The sequence below is a fragment of the Molossus molossus genome, unplaced genomic scaffold (genome assembly GCF_014108415.1).
Source record: "Molossus molossus isolate mMolMol1 unplaced genomic scaffold, mMolMol1.p scaffold_m16_p_14, whole genome shotgun sequence".
NCBI lineage: Eukaryota > Metazoa > Chordata > Mammalia > Chiroptera > Molossidae > Molossus > Molossus molossus.
Genome location: NW_023425349.1, coordinates 45,839,260 through 45,859,571, shown reverse-complemented (window position 1 = coordinate 45,859,571; position 20,312 = coordinate 45,839,260). Strand labels below are relative to the sequence as shown.

The 20,312-nt window shown below is 40.3% G+C and overlaps 1 protein-coding gene across 2 annotated transcripts in view; it reads left to right on the top strand.

The window, feature by feature from the left end:
- The window catches only part of PCSK5 (proprotein convertase subtilisin/kexin type 5), a 435,012-nt gene that overhangs the window by 213,637 nt on the left and 201,063 nt on the right, over positions 1-20,312 (top strand). For both annotated transcript variants that reach the window (XM_036260761.1, XM_036260762.1), the window contains exon 10: positions 4,122-4,225. In XM_036260761.1, coding sequence (XP_036116654.1) covers positions 4,122-4,225 — 104 coding nt within the window. The remainder of the gene's footprint in view (positions 1-4,121; positions 4,226-20,312) is intronic.

Here is a 20,312-nt window from a genome sequence, read left to right as displayed (position 1 = left end):
ACCAGACTGTAAACCACACGAAAGTGTGAGCATGCCAGCAAGGTGACAAGTTCATAACAATAATGTTAGGAAATAATGCAATAATGTTATGACAGTATTCTCAAATATTATATCATAAAAGTAACGTGATTCTTTTCTAGTTTGATATCTTTATGTTTACCTGTGATGGAGTATGTTCATGTTAGGCTTCGGAACCTTCAAGAAAAATTAAGACTCAAGGATCTCCTGAATTCTGTGGTAGAACTCAGCCAACTGAGTTGAGGGAGACAGTGCAGATACAAACATTGTGTGACCATGAGAACATGATATGCTGCACCTGACCTCCTGATCCAGTTGTCAAAGAACTGACGAACTTCCGAGTGTATGTCTCTTTCACTTGTCTGGGTCCATCTGGAGATGGGGTTAAATAGTGGCTGTTAACATACATTCTGCAACCAGGTAGAGCCGGTTTGAATTGTGGTGTTACCACTTACTGCCTGTATGGACCTGAGTTACTGTGTGTAACTCAAAGCCTCTGTTTTGTCATCTATGAAATGGGAATAAAAGTTTTACCTATATCACAGTTCTTCAGATTACACAAAGTAACGCATGTACCGCATGCAGCACCTGGTCCTGGCCAAGTGCTTACTAAATGTTGGCTATTATTACCAGGTCATTAAAGGAAGCAACACTACCTAGCTGGAAAAGGTGGTATATACAGGACTCCCCAGAAAGTTACATATGTTCCATTGCCTTGAAAGGTTCTATCTTGCAGGCATTTATAAGTGTTCCCCTTTTAGTGCATATTGTTATTTAAGGGTCATTGTCAGTAATTCCAAGAAGAAAACCTGAGAGATGTGTGGCCTAACTGCTCGTGACTTCTTCTGGGACAGTGGTCACCAGGTTCAGGGTTGAGAGAAACTGTTCTTTTCCTCCATGATTGTTAGACTTTCAGCTTCTAGATTATTGCTGGCCCCAAAGCTCTTGGTGCTCAGTCTTCCTGTTCTTGGAGATGAAAGGGGTCTAAGTGTTTAGAGGCCAGTGAAGCATGAGTGCAGGGAATTGGGCAGAAGGGGTAAGTGCTAGGGGGTCCTACACTACGGTTGTGAACGGCAGACTTCCTAGTACTTCTTTGCTTTCACTCTGTATGTGGTTTACCAGATGTCTGATAGTTGGACTTCACCTCTACATCATCCCTGTGAGCATAAATATATCATACACAGGTTCTAAAACACGAATCAGACTTCTCCACAAATAAAAGTTCTCTCTGGATAGCAGATTTACTCCTGGCCTTTTCCCAAGCCGGTTACCCTTCCCCAGATAGAAAACCCACTGATTCCTAATCCACTGGTTTTCCATAGTATCTTCCTCACTTTATTTTGGTGAAATTCAGCAGATTTTGAAATCAAATCATTTCTAAGGTTGTGTGTTCTCAGAAATTAAATCATTTCTGAGTAGAATTATCTGAATGCCTGCTTCGTTCCCTGTGTAGTTCCAATTTCCTGAAGCTAATTTCTCCCCTCTAATTATAAGCCCTCCAAGAAGAACTAGCTTTTGCAACTTAGCATGAGAGAAGTAACTCTTATTTCTTCAGGCTATGTTGAATGAAGAAGGCTTCCAGAATCTGCCTGAATACGGCTGCTTAAGGTACAAAATAAAGTTTCCCTGTACTGCTACCATTATTACATTTTTAGTGCTAAGGTTCTCAAGAGTCAAAGCCTTGTACTTCATGTTTCTGAGGAATCTTGTCTTGTCTAGGGTCACATGGGAAACTTGTTTCTCTTCTCGTTTTCCCCTAAAGGGTAGGATTAAATTACGGACATTTTAACCATGTGTTGAATGTTATTTTAAAATCACTAGGTTGATTTAGACATATTTATCAAATTCTATACTTTTAGGTACCTTGCCGTTTGCTTATGAAAAAGTAAAGACATTTTTGCGGATTCTGCTTTACCATAAATGAGTGGCTGGAATGTTTTTCCAGACTGAGCTTCTGTTGTTGTTGCTTTTGCCCCTCATCTGATAACTACACTGGGAAAGAGGAGATAAGCATGGTATCTCAGGCAGTGCTAGAGCATCTGATGTTGAGGCTAACATTCAGAATTACCCCTTCATCCATTTCCTAATTTTTGTCACAGTCATGCATTGAGTCTACTGAATTATTCTGTGGATTCGTATGAGTCAGCAAAGGGTCAAATCATGCTCTTTGAGAAGCAAAACTACCCCACTTCCAGGGATCCATCACACAACTTCCAACTCCCTGTCTTCAGAGTTCCCTGCCTTATCAGGCTCTACATTGGTTCATAGTGAACATTGTGTTAAAATAAAACAAAAATGATGATGTGTGCATTGTTCTCAGATTTTACAAAGTCATGTGCTTGGGTTTTCATTTCCTTAATATTAAGTCCTTTTGTTAATGCAACCTTACAAAATAGTCTAGATCCAGTCTTGCCCCCTCTGAAAACTTGGAAAATGAAAGTAATAACTCTCCTTTCATTTTTGATCTGAGGTAATAAAAAATAGTTATCAGAACTCTATAGCACTTTCTGTTCCAATCTCTTGCATTTTCAAGCCACCAAGTAGGAGCTGTGGTTCATAATTTAGCAAAATATTGTATGTCTACCACTTCTTTAGTGCTTATTGTGCACGAGGACCTAGATTAAGTACTTGGCATTACTTTGCTTCAGTCGGTACAATGAAGTACAGTAGTTATTAGCATCCACATTCTAAGTGGGGCAACTTGGAGAAGTCAGTTTCTCATGGGTAGAAAATGAAGGGGCCAGAATCTGATCACTGGGCTCCCTCTCATTAGGAGACCAACCACAAAAACACGTATGTGGTGATTGTAAGGGGGAAAACGTATAAAGTGAAGCACTGAAAATTAGGTACAATTGGATTATTGGGAGGGGAAATCACTTCGTAAATTATAGAAATGTCTAACCATTATGCTGTACACCTGAAACTAATATACCATATTGAATGTCAACTGTAATTAAAAAATTAAATAAAAAGAGAACTAGTTACAATTAAGATACCAAGCTCTCCTGCTGTCTGGGAGATGCCAGTGTCCATCCGTGCACATGTGACGGGGCACAGAGACTACCACAGGGCCCTGGCGCACCTCAAGGAAGGCAGTGAGCCTTTGTCTCCCCTCCCCCAAATGTTCTGACCCATCCTTTGCAAATATCCTTCTAAAATGAAGGTAGTGGACAAGAAAGAAAATAACTGCACAAGTTGAATGATAATTGTCATGTTTCCTAGTTAAGTAAGAGATTGTCACCCCTCACATTTGAGACTAAATTGAATAAATGGCCTGATTAGAATTTCATGCATGCACTGAGTCAGACGCCTTGCAGTATTCTTTGAAAAAGAACAAAAGTCTGTGTCTGTGTACTTGGACTTGTTTTCTGTGTGTTGAGATTAGCATTGCAGTTCTCCAGTGACAGTGACTTCTGTTCGATAGTTCCTCTGTGCTCTTCAGTGCTAACAGCCACGAGAAATAGGTACCCAATAATTTATTGTGATAATCACTTATTGCAGATTCGGAATACTCCCATCGCTGTCTGTGCTGGGGAGCCAGCTTTGGGCCCTGTACCATATTCTCTTCTTTGAAGAAGCTGAACCCAGGGATTTGGTTTCCGTTGACAGCATTTCCATATCCCACACACACACATGCAGAGTGTGAAACATTGCTCAGTTCTTTGTGAAATTACAAAGCAATTGCCTGGCTATACGTTTGAACGAGGAATGTTCCAGAGGCCTTCAGTGTTGACGTTAGCTTGTTGTAGTTGTCCCAGGATGATGCGGGCTTTGCCACAGAGGACACTGGGCCATAATTGGGAGCCATTTTGTTGAGGAAACGAAATCCTCACCCTTTTGAACACGAAATCACCCCGGCTAGTATCACATGATTTGTTAAATGGAAGGTTACACGATCTGCCTCCCTCAGGCTGATAACATGTCTCCACATGGAGAGCCAGAGCGGCATTTGGCATTTGTTTTCCCCGAACCCAAATCGCTGACCCTTTGTTTTTAGTACTTTGCCATTTTGCTTTCGCTTTTTAAATTTGCTTGTGACTCTCTGCTTCCCCAATCTTTTTTTTTTTTTTTGGTACAATGATTCTTACCTTGTCTTTCCCCAGTCCGTTTCTGACCTGGAGAGACGTGCAGCATGTTATTGTCAGGACTTCCCGTGCAGGACATTTGAACGCTAATGACTGGAAAACCAATGCTGCTGGTTTTAAGGGTGAGAACTTCTTTCATATTCTGTCACAGGCAAAATATTTTTTATTTTTCCCCCCCATTTTAAATGGAGAGTAGGAAATAGAACCCCCCCCAAACTTTAAATTTTATGCTGACACACAGAGAGCTTGATCTTTTAATAAATAAAAGGCAGATTCTTTTTAAAAAAAAATTTAAATAATACATAAAAGGCAGAGTTCCTTGGCTTCCCACATCACATGTCAATTTTTTCAAAGAAGACCGACTCCCAAGTATAGTCACCTAGGGGGCTCCTAATTAGTTTATTTGCTGTCATTGATGATTTGAGTGCTGTTTGTAACAATGTATTTAAAATTCATCATCTTCTATAGTTAATTTACCTTCACTTAAGTAAGAATCGGTATATTTTGTTCACTTGAGTGTAGCAATTGTTAGTTCGTAGGCCGTGCTGCTTGTACATTTTGGTTGTTTTTTTTTTCAACATCCACAAATAGAAAAACAGGCATACTTCTGACACATTAGTTTATATAAACTAAAAGCTCTTATGAAGCTTGATAATGTGCAGTCTTTATGAAAATGTGCACAATAGATAATAAATGCTGACCATTTTTCCCATGACTGATAGAGATTATAGTTTCCTCAAACTGTTTTACTAATGGTAGCCATTTTGTTGTTGTCATTTATAACATGTTATAATAAAAAAATAATTAGATAAAACAGATGTCCTAAAGTTGACTCAATTTACTCAGGTTTCAGATGACCCAAACTATAATCCATTAATTTAATTTACGACAAAGATGACTTTTTGTCAGATCTGCTGATTTAAATTTACTACCAGATAATCTTAGTACCATTGTATATCCCTGTGGATGAAAACCATCTCATAGCATAGAAAATATATACTTAAAAATTGGGCTTTTGGTCTTCAGATCATTGGTTATATGCAGAATAATCCTGGGCAAATCATTTAATTTTTCTGGACCCTAACTTTCCCAACTCAACCATTTTAGAAGCTGAATAATATTATCTGCATATGATATCTTACATATGATTTTAATATGTCCTTAAGTGAATTATACCCTATGTTTGAAAAGATTCATGCTGTAAATGTAAAATGTAATTTTAAAAATTATTTGCAAATAGCTTATTATAGTTTCCTGCTTAGCCAAAGCCTACAAATATACCAGGTAACCAGCACCATATAAAATAGTTCTTTGATTAACATCTTCACTGAAGACGTCCCTCTGTTTTTAGAACAGGAGTGTCCCTTTGCTTTTGAGTGTTATTGAATACCTTTCCATGCTTGTAAACTGTATAATGCAGCAGTGTTCAATGGGCTGCTAATCTGAAAAGTTATACTTGTTGGGATCATATTTTCTGAAGCTCAATCAGGGCACTTGATCCCCAAATCGCAATTGTTACGTGCAGCATCAAAAATATTTGAAATTTCTGTTGTTTAGAAATTCAGTTATTTGCCATATGTATCTTTTATTTTGATCAGCTTCCACGTGCTCCCAGCTCTTCCTCTATAAATCCATGAGGCTGGAGGGTGGAGTTTGGGGCGAAGAAGGGACCAAAACATAACCTTGGCTGATTCAACACGGCAATGAACTTCTTGGTAGAAGGTTCACAGACTAAGTACATTGACCTCCATGAAGCTGAGGAGTCAACTTTAGCCCAAATAAAAGTCTTAGTTTTACTTATTCCTTTTTGGCAACTTAGAGAGAGCAAATGGTTCTAATAAAAAATGCAACTCTTTTGAAAACCTCTGTTGGTTTTGGAAAGCGGGAAACAGAGGATTTAGACTAAATCGCCAGATCCGAACTTGATTCTGGAGGGGCTGTAACTACTGCTGGCAAGGAGGAAAGAGCGTTTTACTATTGCACGTGGCAGTATTTAGTATAATATTTCACTCTTCTCTTACGTTGCTGCCAAGAGTAACAATTCAAGTTCGCTTTTTCATACATGAATTACCCTGAACGGTCTGGACTCCCCGTGGAATTGTTTTGTAATTTTGTTGATGGCAAGCCCCATATTTCATCTAAACATGATCATAATAAGAAGACTTTTTTTTTTAAAGGAGTTATTTTCTTTCCCACTCTAAGCAGTACCATTCCCTCCCTAGTGTCCCACAAATAAAAGTGGTTAAGGCAGAGGCTAGCAGGAGAAGCCGTGTTCTTTGGGGAAGGAGAGAATGCAGGTCACTGGGACTGGAAAAAGATGGGCTGACTTTTTATGAAATAAGAACTGAACGAACCAAAAAAATAGCGAATTCTTGGATGAGGTTCACGCAATGAGAGCTTAGCAAGAGCTCGTATTTTGAATTAGGTCAGCCGGCTTTTGCAGGCCTGCCTTAGCAGGAACACATGGCCAAACATTTCTCCTTAGACAAGCAAACGGAAGTGGCCTCCAAACAGAAGCATGTAGCCATGGGTGCCCTCCCCCATCCTGTGTACCTCAGTCCCAACGCTGAGCGAGATGTGTACATGACATGGGTTGGAAAACACCTCTGCTTCCCGGGTTTGCTTTTGTGCCCTAATGTTGAGCAAGATAGCTTGTTTGAAGAGTGTTTTATTTTTTAAAAAGCTGAGAATAATCGCACAAGCTTTTTGGTGGGTGCTATTCTGCAATGGGTATGTACGTCAGTATCAACATCAGAATTCCCTTCACACCAGATAAAGCAGAGGCAGCTCAGAGTAGCAGCCAGTTTGGTTTGGAGTCTTGCCATCAATAGACTTGAGAGTTTGACTTATCACTGATAACTTCAGAGAAGGTAACGCCCTAAAGAATAACCTCACACCAAACACTGCCAAATATTTCACGCAAAGTTCTCAACATTTCTTTAGACATACCCATATGTGGGACATGCTAGGCAGAGAACACAGCCGGGTACTCGAGACAGCTGTGGGCCTCTCCCTAGGCAGACTTGATCCATCATTACCCACATGTGTTGTGGGCCTAGAAAATGGAAGAGAGTCCCTCCAGAAGCAGCTGCTGGCTTTCTGTTCACTGGCATGGACAGGTTCTCATTCAGGCTAGGAGGTTGGCCTTGAAAAAGTGAAAGATGTGCTCTTTAGTTATTCATAGATAGGTGTCTCTGAATGGGACTACCTTGGCGTTGTGTACTGATGAGCCAGGTGCCCAGAACTTCCTTCTTTCTCTGTGCTGTCCTTATAGTAGCCCTCTATGAAAAGTCCAATAGTGCAGTTAGCTCACAGTGAAGGGAGCCCTGAAGATCAAAGCCATTTATCAACAGTTTTATGCTCATGGTACCTTAATTTTTAACCATTTTAATTGAATGATTATTTTATCTGACTGCTTCTTAATAATAATAACAACAACAACATAGACCAATAAATACATACCTGTGGAAACTTAACTAAACATTATTTTGGTTGTTTATCCTAGCTAAATTTCAGGCACCTTTTGACTTAATCTCCTCCAGATATAGATTCTTTAAAAATTAATGGAATAGATATTACACACCTATTAAAGAATCTACTTGAGAGTATGCACAAGAATAGGAGAGTATTCGTATGAGACCAGGTGAACTGATGTGATAGCCACCACTGCAGAACTAAACTCCAAATTCCAATATCTTGCTACTGACTAATATTTGCAATGCCTAGAGATGACTCTGGCATTAAATTGTTAGGGTTTTTCCTTCTTCTTCTTTTTTTTTTTTTTTTTTTCAGTATTATTTCTATCTCCCTTAAACCCTTCCCTATCCTTTTAGGAAAAGTCTTTTCTGTTTATTTCTTTTCTTTTCAATACTCCCTTGTTCTTAAAATGTGCAAATCAGCTGTAGAAGCGAGGGCTTTTGCCATCCAGGTGGTTTTCTTGATGGAATTTAATGTATGTGGTCTCTTCATTTATTTACTCACAAATAATCCCTAAGCACCATCAGCATGCTAACCCAATACGTGCTGAATGAAGGGCACCCACATCATGGCCTGGAAGGAAGGGTCAGAGGCCCGGGGCGTGGCCTAATCTGATCTGGCCAGGTGCAATTTGCATACAGAAACAAACCAGCACTGCACCTTTATTTCCCCTTCAGTCAAGCCCCAGTGATCTGCCAGGTCATATTAATTAAGCGTCACTGTAGTTTTCTCCTCCTAAAGTGCACCCTCACCTCAGCAGGAGGCATCTAATGTAGAGACTACCTATCTGGTGTGTGATGTGCATTTTGGCCAGCTGTTTGTGTATATTGGATATGTGGAGCCATGCTGAGGACTTTACTTCTGCTAGAATCCATAGCTAGTATTACTACGGGAAGAATTTAGCTATTTGTTGTAATCTACTCCCTCCTTGCTACTGTTTAATCTGAGGGTCCCGGAAATTCCCCACCCCTCCTCCAATCTCCTGGGCTGTGTGAGCTGACTCCCCCCCCCCCAGGTTCTTATCTCTGGTTTGCGGGTACAGTTATCATTATAGTCGAATGCATGCAACGTCGGTGCTTTAGTTTTTTTTCAAAGTGTCTGTATTTGGATTATGTATGACTGTGTACAGTTAAACGCTCTTAAATCTAGGAACAGGAATAGACATCAGATAATAAATTAGGACCTTCTGTCATCTTTACTAGGCGAAAGGAGGAAAAAAATGTCATTGAAAATCAAAAATGACAACTAAGTGAGCGAGGTTACCACGCCTTCATTTCACTGCCCTCCCAGACTATGTAAGTCTCTTTGTTTCTACCAGCATGTTGCTGAAACCTCCCCATCCCCACTGACTCTTTCTTTGACCACAACTAAACTACTAGATTTTTTTTTTTTTTTAAATTTCTAACTGACTTCCCACTATGGGGAAAACAATTGACAGTCTAACATGACTTCTTAGCCTCCAGGGCCTTAACTTTTAATAACCTTTATTACTTTTAATTGCCATCATTTTATATCACTGGTAGGGCTGGTGATTGTAAGATGTTCCAATATATTTTTAATCCCTACCTGCCTTGCTTTGTAACAAGTTTGTAACACATTTAAAAGAATCAGAAGTACGGAAACCATTAAGCATGCCATGTGTTGAATGGAAACTAAAGGTTCTGAAATGTTGTTTAAGTATACAGAGTGATAGCTGGTGTGTTACTGTGTGAAAGGGTAAAGCTAAGCTGCATCTTATTATTTCACTGTACAAATAATATTTCATCTCTGCTATGTAGCATGTTGATACGATGTTGGTAGCTACGATTAAAGCTATATAATACACCTTCATTGGTAATCTGCACATTGTGTTTTTGAAGAAAGGTCAAGGTGAAATGCTACCCATCCGGTCATTGCCAGGGATGATACAGAATCAGATGCTTCCCTCCATCCCTGATTTCATTTGCAGAAGTGAGCACTTAGTTCTTCTCATACATCATGCAAAAAAAAGGAGGGTACTGGATAAATGCATTTGATTCTATCTAATAAAATTTTCTCACTGGAAAGACAACTTGATTTTCCTTCAAGATTTTGTTTTATACAATTGTGCTCTATGAACTCATATTCATTTACTACTACATATTAACTTAGCATCCTTCATTTTTGTATTTATTGACCATTGTAATGTGAGCTTATCTTTTTGCTCAATTACAAAAAAGATGTGAATCTCACATAATTTAGAGATTCTACCTTTTTGTAGAATCTTTTGTCTTTATTCTTCTGTCTGGTGGGTGATTCCTTAAACATCTACATGGGAACAGTGACACAGAACCCCTGAGAGCAAAGAGCTTGATCTCTGCTTCATCTGGAGTCTTACATCCAAAACATCCACTTGTCCCATCGGTGTTCGGCTCGTGCCTTCAAATTTGTGAGGTTTAGAAATATTTTCTACAAATGAGAAATGTTGTTTTCTTCCTGCTCATCTTTGAATGATAGTAGTTGGTTTGTTACACTTTGGGATGTTTTGTTTTGTTATATTTTTCCATCCCTAAGTACGTAAGTTTATACATAAGCTTGCATGTAGTTTCACACGTAAAATCCATCTTCAAAATAAAATGAAAATGGCATTTGCACTATTTGACTATTATCGCTATACCACATATAATTAGTTAATGATAATAATTACATTTGGAGTAGTTTGTGGTTTTGTTACAGTCTTAAGAACCTTTAGATTCTAGTAGAGAGTCTGTTATTGATACTTTCTTTGGCCTTTGAGGAAGCCAATGGAAGTTTTTGTACTTGGTTTTTTAGAATGTGGGTAACTGATACCAAACAGAATGAGAAGGCTGAGTTGAATGAGAAGTGCTTTGAAATCGGAAAACACCAAACATGAAGAGTCTTAAAAGTATATTTTCATGTAGTGCAGCTTTCTACTCCCTGAACTGAGGATACAGATGCGGGGCGACGCTGTGAATTAGAAGACTGTTTTGGGATTGAGGATAATCGAATTACCTTGAGAGGGCTAGAGAAAATGAATTGAGGACTTCTTAATAAAATTATCACTAATCTGTCTTAATACTTTTTTTATCTCATAATCGCATATCAGTGACTATGATCATATGTCAAGCATGGCTGTATTTATGTTGTTTTGAAAATTAGTTTTAATGTTAAATGTCACCTTGAATTCGACCTACTAAATCTTAAAAGTTGTAATCAATTGCTTCAACATAGGAACTTATAATAGAAATCTGAACTGATCGTAGTTATCAACATGCTATCAACTCTCTGGTCATTAATACAATACAAAAGCTGTGTGTATACAGTATTACTTTTTACAATATGCAAAAGCCTGTACACTTAACAGAAAATTGATACCTCTTTTTGTGTGATCACCTGATGAAACTCAATTTTACAAGTTCTAATGAGGCTGGATTTCCCAGGTAATTTTAAAATTCTTTCAGCACATGAATCTGGCTCTTCTGAATGGTAGCAGATCTTGATATTTTGTGGTTACAATTGATATTTTAGGCAAAGATAAAAATCATCAAGGTAGAGAGCATTTCTATCACCCCAAAAAGTTCTTGTCCCTCCCCACACCCACCCTATGCTACCAGATACACTTTCTGTCACTACAGATTAGGATATTTTTTGTAGACTTTTATATAGGTAGGATCATTTGGCACTGGCTTCTTTGTCTCCATATACTATTATTAAGGTTCATCCATGTCATTAAGTATATGAGGAGTTGATTCCTTTTTATTGCTGAATAGTATTTCACTGTAGGGCTATATCACAGTTTGTGTACTTAGGTTTTCATGGGCGGTTTTACTGTTTCCAATTTGGGGTTGTTGTAAAACTTGTATGAATATTCATGTGCAGGTATTTGTGTGGACAAATGATAACTTTTTAAACATTAGTCAGGAAAGGTCCCCTAATTTAACAGAGACCCTGAGGAGCAAGGGAGCAATCCAGACGGCTAGCCAGCTGTAGGGTGTTGCGGGCCAGGCATACAGCATATACAAGGACTTGGTTGAGGACAAGCTAGGAGGCCATCAAGGCTGGAGTGGCATGGACAAAGGGAAGAAGGAGGAAAACAGTATCGTATACAGAGTCTGGCACAGTTCTTCATTCATAGTTTGCACTCAGGTAAAATTATCGTCTACATGTCATGCATCCTTCTCACACAGCACTTAGTACTGAATTAATAAACAGTTAGCATTCTGTTAAGATTTTGGTATGATAAAAATTGAGCATATATATGGATAGCCATGCACAGAGCCATGGCCATTAACATGCTGTGTGCAGCTTAGAAATGAAACAAGTTCCCTATTACTTTCAAATATTAGACTTACTACTTCATGTTCTCATGCTTCTTGGAACACTTCAATTCTCATCTTTGTGGTCTCTTTTATCTCATCTGGGATGTAGTTTTCATTTGTCAACAATTTTAGTTGATGAATCTGGTTAAAGGTTAACTTCCTTAGTTGCAGTTTTTTTGTTGTTTTTGTTTGTAAGACTGCTTAGATGTCAATAAACAGTAAGTGGCTTAAAAGTATTGGAAAAAATATAACCAGCTGATTATGAATTGCGTTAATTTCACATACATAACCTAGGTCAGAAACAGAAATAAATATAAGAGTGTGAAAGATGTCTGAGACTTTAAAGTTCCTGTTGGGCCCTGGCCGGTTTGGCTCAGCGGTTAGAGCGTCGGCCTGCGGTCCTGAGAGACCCGGGTTCGGTTCCCGCTAAGGGCACGTGCCTCGGTTGCAGTTTGTCCCAGGCCCTGGTCGGTTGTGTGGGTGGCAGCCACTCGATGTGTCCCTTCACATCGATGTTTCTCTCTCTCTCTCTGTTCCTCTCTCTCCCTCCCACTCTACCTGAACAAAAAATGGAAAAATATCCTCGGGTGAGGATAAAAATAAATAAATTAATTAAAGTTCCTGTTGGGAACCGAAGCTTGTCTGAAATACTGTCTAGAGTGTTTACTCAGTTTAAACAGATGCATTATTTTGCTTACTTGCGTTTCTTGGAGAATTGGGGATTAAAACTGGACGAGACAGCCATGGTGACAACACTGGCCGCGTGAGGGAGAAGAGGGCCCAGTGTGCAAACCGGGCTGGTACAGGGTGAGGAGGAAAGTGATTGAACAGGACCAGTGATGATGCGACCTGAATCCTAGACTTAGGCGTTCTCTTGTCATTTGAAAAATATTTTGGAGCCACTGCAGCGATTTTGAGAAAGTGATTTGGATTGTAGTAATGACATTCAAGCAAGTTGATTCTAGTTGCTTGTCTGATGTCAGAGAGAGTTTTATTTCTTAAAGTGATGGTGTAAATTCCGCGGTTCTATGATCTGTCCTACCCAGTGATGTGTCTATATGAAACTGACTTGCTAAAATGGATGAAAATTCTCTCGTACTGATTATTTTATATTATCTTGGTTTGCATTCGTGTATTTCTGACTTAAAGGACTGTGACATTCAGTGAAATTTTTTATCATCTCTTGGCCTCCTTCTAAATGAGGAGAGTTATAGGGTTGGGATATATAATCATCTTTTCTAAATTCTTTTTTTCTTCAAAGAGGAGAAAGAAATACATTTTGAAATGGCTTTTTAATAAACCTGGGGCAAAGGGTATGGCGGTAGTATTGCTTCTTGAAAAGTGTCAGGTCAGAAACTGTTCTTTGAGCAGGCTTCCGAAATCCCCTTCGACCAAAGTCTTTTTCGCTGGTTATTATTGTTTACCATGACCTTCAGGAAGCCACTTAACTTCTAATATTTGAATTATTTTTTTACATACGGTTGCAGTCTTTGTATTTGCCAAGTGACTTTGCAGAGATTTAAAGGAAACAAGAGCCATAATTCTAGGGAACCTCTCAAGTTGCTGTAAGACTGCTGCAGGTAGTGTGACTAAAGCGTTTCCAGTTTATGAATCACTCTCTCTCTTGTTTAAGGTTTGCCTCGCTATCCCTTTTCTTGGCCGTGAAGCAAACCTATCATCATGTATAGTCCTAGGGAGCTGCATGGCTGTTTGAACCCGCTAGAGGCTGCAGTGTGTGTGCTTTCTTAATGTAGTGTTTGAGATGGTTTTGTCTGGAAATCGTTTGCTTCTTTTCATCTTTTACCCCCAGAAGGGTCTTCAGAGCCAAGGCAAAAGAGATGTGTCCAGCTTTGTTCTAGAATTCAATATTCTGCATCTTAGAAGCCTAAACCCCCACCCCCTTCCCCACTGAATTCCAGCCGCATATGACGAAAGAATCAGAGGAAATTGCTAAACATGCAAGAAACGTCTAGAATTGTGTGATAGGACTGCCACAGCTGTGATCCACCCACCAAGCCATGTGCCCCAGAGTGGGATGAAGTCCTCCTTAAAGAAAGAGGTCCCTGTCCCAGTTCACGTAGGTCCCGCCAGGGTCGCCCTGTCGCACAGAATCTGCTGGAATTTCTCCCACAGTTGTCTAAAGCACAGGCATATTTTAAAAGGTACCTGTGAAGAGACGGGTTTGTTCATTTTAACCTTTACCTATTGCTTCCACTTCGTTAGCCAAGTAGCTCAGTGTTACCGAATCAAACAGAGTTTTCCAGTATCTGTGATGATTTCATCACTGTCTTCAGCGCCAGCTCTCCAAAGTTCGAAGTAAAACCTTAGAATTTTAAGTGAGTGTGCATGCTGAGCCACAAAGTTATTATCCTTTTCCTACTCTTTTTACATTCTTCCTTTTTCATGACCAAAACTTACTGAAGCTTCATGCATTCGAATGTGTCATTATTTCACGGGGGGCCAGTAGAAGATTTATATTTGGGGTGAGGAGGCCTTGTAAATGTTGACATATGCAGGATACATGAGCACAGATATAGGCAGTAGTGAAAAGGCTTTATTTGAAGCTTCCGTGATAGTCATCAAACCGTCTTGTGAAGATACTCCCAACAGACCATCTTTTCCTCCAAGGGCTCTTGTGTGAAAGGGGGAAATGTGATGGAGATGCTTAGGAGGAACTGTTATTGAAATCAGTACATGCACATCAGTTTCGACTCTGACATCAGTATTCCTATCATAGACTACAGTACCAGGTGTCTACTCCCCATCAGGGGGACAGGGCTCCCACTTGCTGAGACTACCCTCAGACCCTGGGAAATGGGCGCTGCTCTAGCTTTCAAAACCAGTTCAGGACCAGTGAGATAGCCCCAATGAACAAGAGACAAAGGGGCCTCGTGATCACATCTTTTAAAAGTACAATTTTACTAACAATGTCTTAGCCCATTCTTTTTTTCTCTCCAGAGAGATCTTTCTATGGGTGCCAGTGTCTATAACATAAACCAGAGCCAAAGATTCAAAAAGAAAGCCCGAAAAGGAATCCTGCCCTAGTTCTGCACAGGACTTCCCAAGGCCACCACTGCACCCAGTAGGTACAGTGCCGTGCCAGGCGGCGGCTTGCAGAATCCATCCGGAGCCATCTTCTGGGAACTAAACAGATCCAGACTTTTCTTTTTCTTAGAATCTCAATTCATACTCTTTACACATGGTCACATCTTTCTAGCCTTAGGCATTTTAGAGCAATTAAACTTCTATCACACATCCCAAGGATGGCTTCAACGGGCTTTATTTTATGGTGTTATACCAGAAGATAAGGTACACCCATACGTTTCCGGAGTCATCTTTGAAAAAGAAGGTTATTGTGATTGCTGCTGGATGTTAACAAATGGGAAGTTGTTCTTTGCCCGTCAATGCCATTCTTCCATTTGTGCATGCTGGTTAGCTCTTAAAAAAAAAAAAAAAAAAGGCCTAAGCATGAATAGAAAATAAAGTATCTTTTTCATATTAATAAGATCTCCACACTCAGTGAAACATCCCTGCTCGAAGCGACTGAACAAGGTCATTTCTCAGCAAGAATAGGGGAAAGGGTTATGGGCCAGATGTTAACTTTCCTTCCAAATCCCACATATTTCTTTTTCTGCACATGATATTTTAATGAGTTTTGAAGAAGAGAGCAGATTTTAGGCAGCTGATTTGCAAAAGGCAAAGGGGATAAAAATGTTCACTGTTCATTTGTGATTTATAGATAAATACCTGGAATGATGTATCCCCTTTGCCACCTTGTTATTCTGAGGCTGATGCTCGATTTGAGAAATTAGTTGAAAGAAATACTAGGTGTCTTATAGACAACAATAACCAATGAATACATATATAAAACAGAGAGATTCTGAATACTTCGGATCTAGTCCCTGTGACTTTGGGTGAGTTCTTTTAATGTTCTGAGACTTAAGTTTTTTCAGCTGTAAAATGTGAATAATACTGTCTTGCCAATAGCACGGTTGTAAAGATTTCATTAGCTAATATGTAATAAAATGCATATGTAAGATATTATTTTTATCCCCCCCCCCCAAAAAAAAACAATTTCTTCTAGGCATCTTATTTTGGGAAGAAGGCTTGATCTATTTAATAATGCACTTCAACTGTAAATAATTAGATAAAATAGATTTAAATAAATAGAAACTTCAGTACATTTACTATCATCAACATTTTAACTAAACATGATTTTGTATCTCATCTTAGTCAAACCCTAATTCTATACTAACAATGCATAGAACTTAATTCCTTGAGTGAAGTGCATCCCAAAACAGGAAATTATCCAGACCAACTTGTGCTTGAACAGTACGGGATAATGTATCCATAGGTTAATTAGGAGAACTGTATCTTTTTGAAATATTTTTATAAGAGAAGCCACAATGTGTGTGGCACATGAGAAGCTGGTATAAGGGAAGGGTCTCTGTGACTCATGCCTACAGAGGCTCTGCCCCTGCATTGGAGATGATGGCCTTCTAGGAGAGATGCTAGATGCCCTTACACCCTCAGAAAGCAGTTCTCAAAGTGCGGTCCCTGGGACAATAAGATCAGCATCACCCAGGAACATGTTAGAAATGCAAATTCTGGACCTTACTTCAAAGGTACTAGTCAGTGGGACCGAGCAGTGTGTGCTTTCACAGGTCCTTCGGGCGATCCTGGTGCACAGTCAAGTTTGGGAACCACTGACCCAAGTCATCCACTGTGAATAATGAATGAACTTCTTTCTCATGCCTTTGAATGAATGGCACCAATGAAGTTCCATCCTTAGAAGAAATGAAAAAAAAATTTTTTCCAATCAGTGGGGTTTTTTGAGACTTTTTCTTTCTGTTTTTGTGGTTCAGGTAATGAGTCCCATTTGTGAACAGTGTTTCCAAAAAAAAAAAAAAAAATCCCATTACTTGTCAGTCACTTAGTCATTTGCTTCCATCAACGTTCATTCTCATTTCTGTCAATTGGACCACAAACTTTTCTTTTCAAACTTTGCATCCCCCTTCTTGGGGGCGGGGGGCAAACTTTTCCATTATCCTCCTGCCTTAACTCTGCCCTTCCTTAAACAATGAAAAATTTCCCAGTGGTCTACATGAGCTGCTTCCCTTTCCTTGCTGTTCAGTCCCTCTGTAATTCTCTTCAATTTTTTTTCCACTTCCACCTTTGAAGTGAAATTACTCTTTGAGACTTCAACCAGAAGGCGGCTGCTTGTTTTTCTCTGGGATTTCATGCTTTTGATCTACCCAGTCCAGATCTGTCTTTCCTTGCCTTTTGTGATGCACACATATAGCCCTGTTTTTCTTTGATACTTTACAGATTCTCCTCTGGCCCCTCCTTTTACCTTAGCCATTCCCTGAGATCTGTTGCTGGCGGGGCACGACCAAGAGCAGGTGTACCTCCTGCTTTCTCTCTCAAAGTGAGCTCTCCCTCCCTTACCCATCCTCTTAATTTCACTGCTTTTCTTTCACATCCCTGCCTTCCTTCCGATGACAAGTATCACCTCCTTATTAATGATTTTCAGCTCTACACCTTCAACACTGATGTAATCTATTACCAATCTTGAATCTCTGCACAAGACTCTCCCTGTGTCATTTAAAATCCAGAACTTCCGAAGCAACCTATGAAACTGTTTACAAAACACCTCCCTGAGACGTTCTAGCATATCAGTTAAAGTATGTCCTTTCCTTAATCATCGGCTACTCATTGCTTCCGATTAGATCTATCCATGTGATTCCAGGCCACGCAGCTCCCTTGAGGAAGCCACCAGTGCCAATGTTCTGCTCTCATCACCAACCTCCAGTCATCCCTCCATGAGTCCTTATCTTACGAATCAAAGAACTATCTCAAGTCTTATTTCTTCTGAGAGTATATACAGTCCTCATTAATGGCCTATTTCTTCTGAGATTTTACGGAAAAATTGCCTTGAGCCTAAAAGCTATTTGAGTTTTAGGTAAATACAAAGGAATGTTACAATCAGCGTTATATAGTACTTGAAACTACTAAGGATACGTGTTAGCTTTCTTCCTGGTGGAATGGAGACATTTCCAGTTGCAAGGAATCATTTCTTCTTTGCTGTCACTCTTCTTTGTGCTTTGTGATCATCACGTCACCAGTGGGTGTTGTGTCCATGTCAGATGAGCCATAGATGTGTGGATGGATAAAAAATAACTATCTTTGCAAACACTCTTCACCACTGAGTGTGAAAACAAGTATCAGCTAGATTTTCTCTTTCTTTTATGAGAATTTAAGGATAAAAGCAAAAGTAAGGGGAAGTTAAATGGAAAGTTATCTAAAAAGTAAATAATTCACAATTAAGAGTGTTGGCTGCTGCCTCATCAAGATTCCAGTCCAGTCATTGTTTGCTCAGGTTGAGCACCAAGATATAGGCTGGGGATTTGACATATGGCCATTTAGTCTTCAGTTAACTTTTACCCAAAGGCCCCTATAGTCTTGTTGTCATCTCTGTCCAAACAAGCTTAGTTTTCTAAAAACAAGCACAACTGTGATCTGCATATGCCCTGGAATCCATGGCTAGGTCTCCCCAAGTTGGAAAACTACCTCCATTCAAGAAATACTAGTCAATTACCTTAAGCAAATGTCTTGCTTATGATAACCATATTGGAAGCAAATAAAAAGAATGTCCAGAGAAAAGAAGAAAACAATTTGACATGTTTTTTTCTTACGATGGAAAGAGGCCTTGCAAGAAGGCAGGCATATCACCTTATCTTAACTCTATAAATGAAAAAAGAGGTAAATATACATTTTTTGTATATGTATATATGATATAATAGTGCGTATATACATCCATGTACAAGGAGGTACACTGTACATGGAAAAGACTCAGCAGTGTTTTCCTAAAATCGCCTTAATTCCTCTGTAATGACGAGCCTGTCTGACTACCTACAGCTGCTAACCAAACCCATCCCGAGAGGAGCTTTGAAGTCCAGACCCTGCAGACAGCCAAGTATCAGTGTCTGGAAACTTTCCACATGCAAGTCCTCAGTAGCCCTGGTGACGGCTGGCACATTTGGATCTGGCTGGAGCTGTTACTGGAGCCTAGATTTTAGGAAGAGCAAGGGGAAAATAAAAACAAAGCATGCAGAGCAAGGCAGGTGCCAGCCGCTCCATTTTCCTGCCCCAGGGGGTCTGCACTGTGCACTGTGCTGCAGAATGGAGCGTGGGGACTGTCGCTCTGCGGCCCTAGCAGGCTCAGCATGCGTCTTTCACCCTGGAATCGAAAAGGGCACCTAAGGCAGAGATGGGTGTCAGAGAAAGGGAGTGCGGGAAGGGAGGTCATGGGCCATTCTGGAAGCATCCTGGTGTGCATCTGCCTGAGAGGCCCAGGTGAAGAAACGCCGGTGTGGGAGACTGAGGAGCACCAGTTGCCACTTTTGATCTGCACGAATCTTCATTTTATGTGGCGATCTTCAGCCGTTTAATTTTACTTTGAAAAGGCAGGACTCTTATGTTTACAATTCAAATGTGGGACAGGGCTCCTAAGGAAAGTGTCGCAGGCCCTCTCACGTTTCACACCCCCTCCCCCACCTGGGTCTGCACATTTGGCTGGTTTGATGAATAGGTGCGGGAGGCACAGTGTCCCTGGTGGGAGCTGTTATTTCAGAGCAGGTGGCTCAGCACGTTGAGGATCAAAGAACCTGGAGCTGTGAGGACTGCACAGGTGCAGCAGCCCTTTGATCTGGGGTTGGAGTTCCTACCCACCCACAGATCAAGCAGCCCCCTCAAGACAGGAATTTTCGTAACTACCTTTTAGTCTGGTGGTTTGCGTGTAGGTAGATGAGAACAGCCACAGCCTGCTTGACAGCAGAGGACACGAGGACAGTGGAATATGGTTGGCTTTTAGATGTCCTCAGGTCTGCTCTCACCCCCGTATTCCCTGCCGGGTTCACTACTAAAACCCACCCGGTGCTGACGACTCCCCCACACGCTGCCCCCTCCAGGGCTGCTGCTCTCCTTGCTGCCCAGGGAACCACAGGCAGGCCTGATGATCATTCAGCCAGAAGGCTCCTTCCTGGCCCCTGCAATGGTCTGAAGCCCACGCGTACCAAAGTGCAAATTAAATAATCACTTTCCCCCTTAGGTCATCTCACTGACTCTGAATGTTGGCTAACTTTTCCTGAGTACTGTGTGTACACCAGTTCGGTTTCTTCATATCCATTGCCATTTTTACTGGTTTCTTACCTTCTTTAAATAAGTTTTTTAACTGAATTTTAGAGAGAGGAAGGGAGAGACAGAAACATCAATCTGAGAGAGAACTGGGGATGAAGCCTGCAACTCAGGCATGTGCCCCGACCAGGAATCAAACTGGGACCTTACAGCCCATGGGATGATGCTCAAACCACTGAGCCACACCAGCCGCACTGATTTCTTACTCTTGAAGTTTTTTTTTATACTGACAATTATT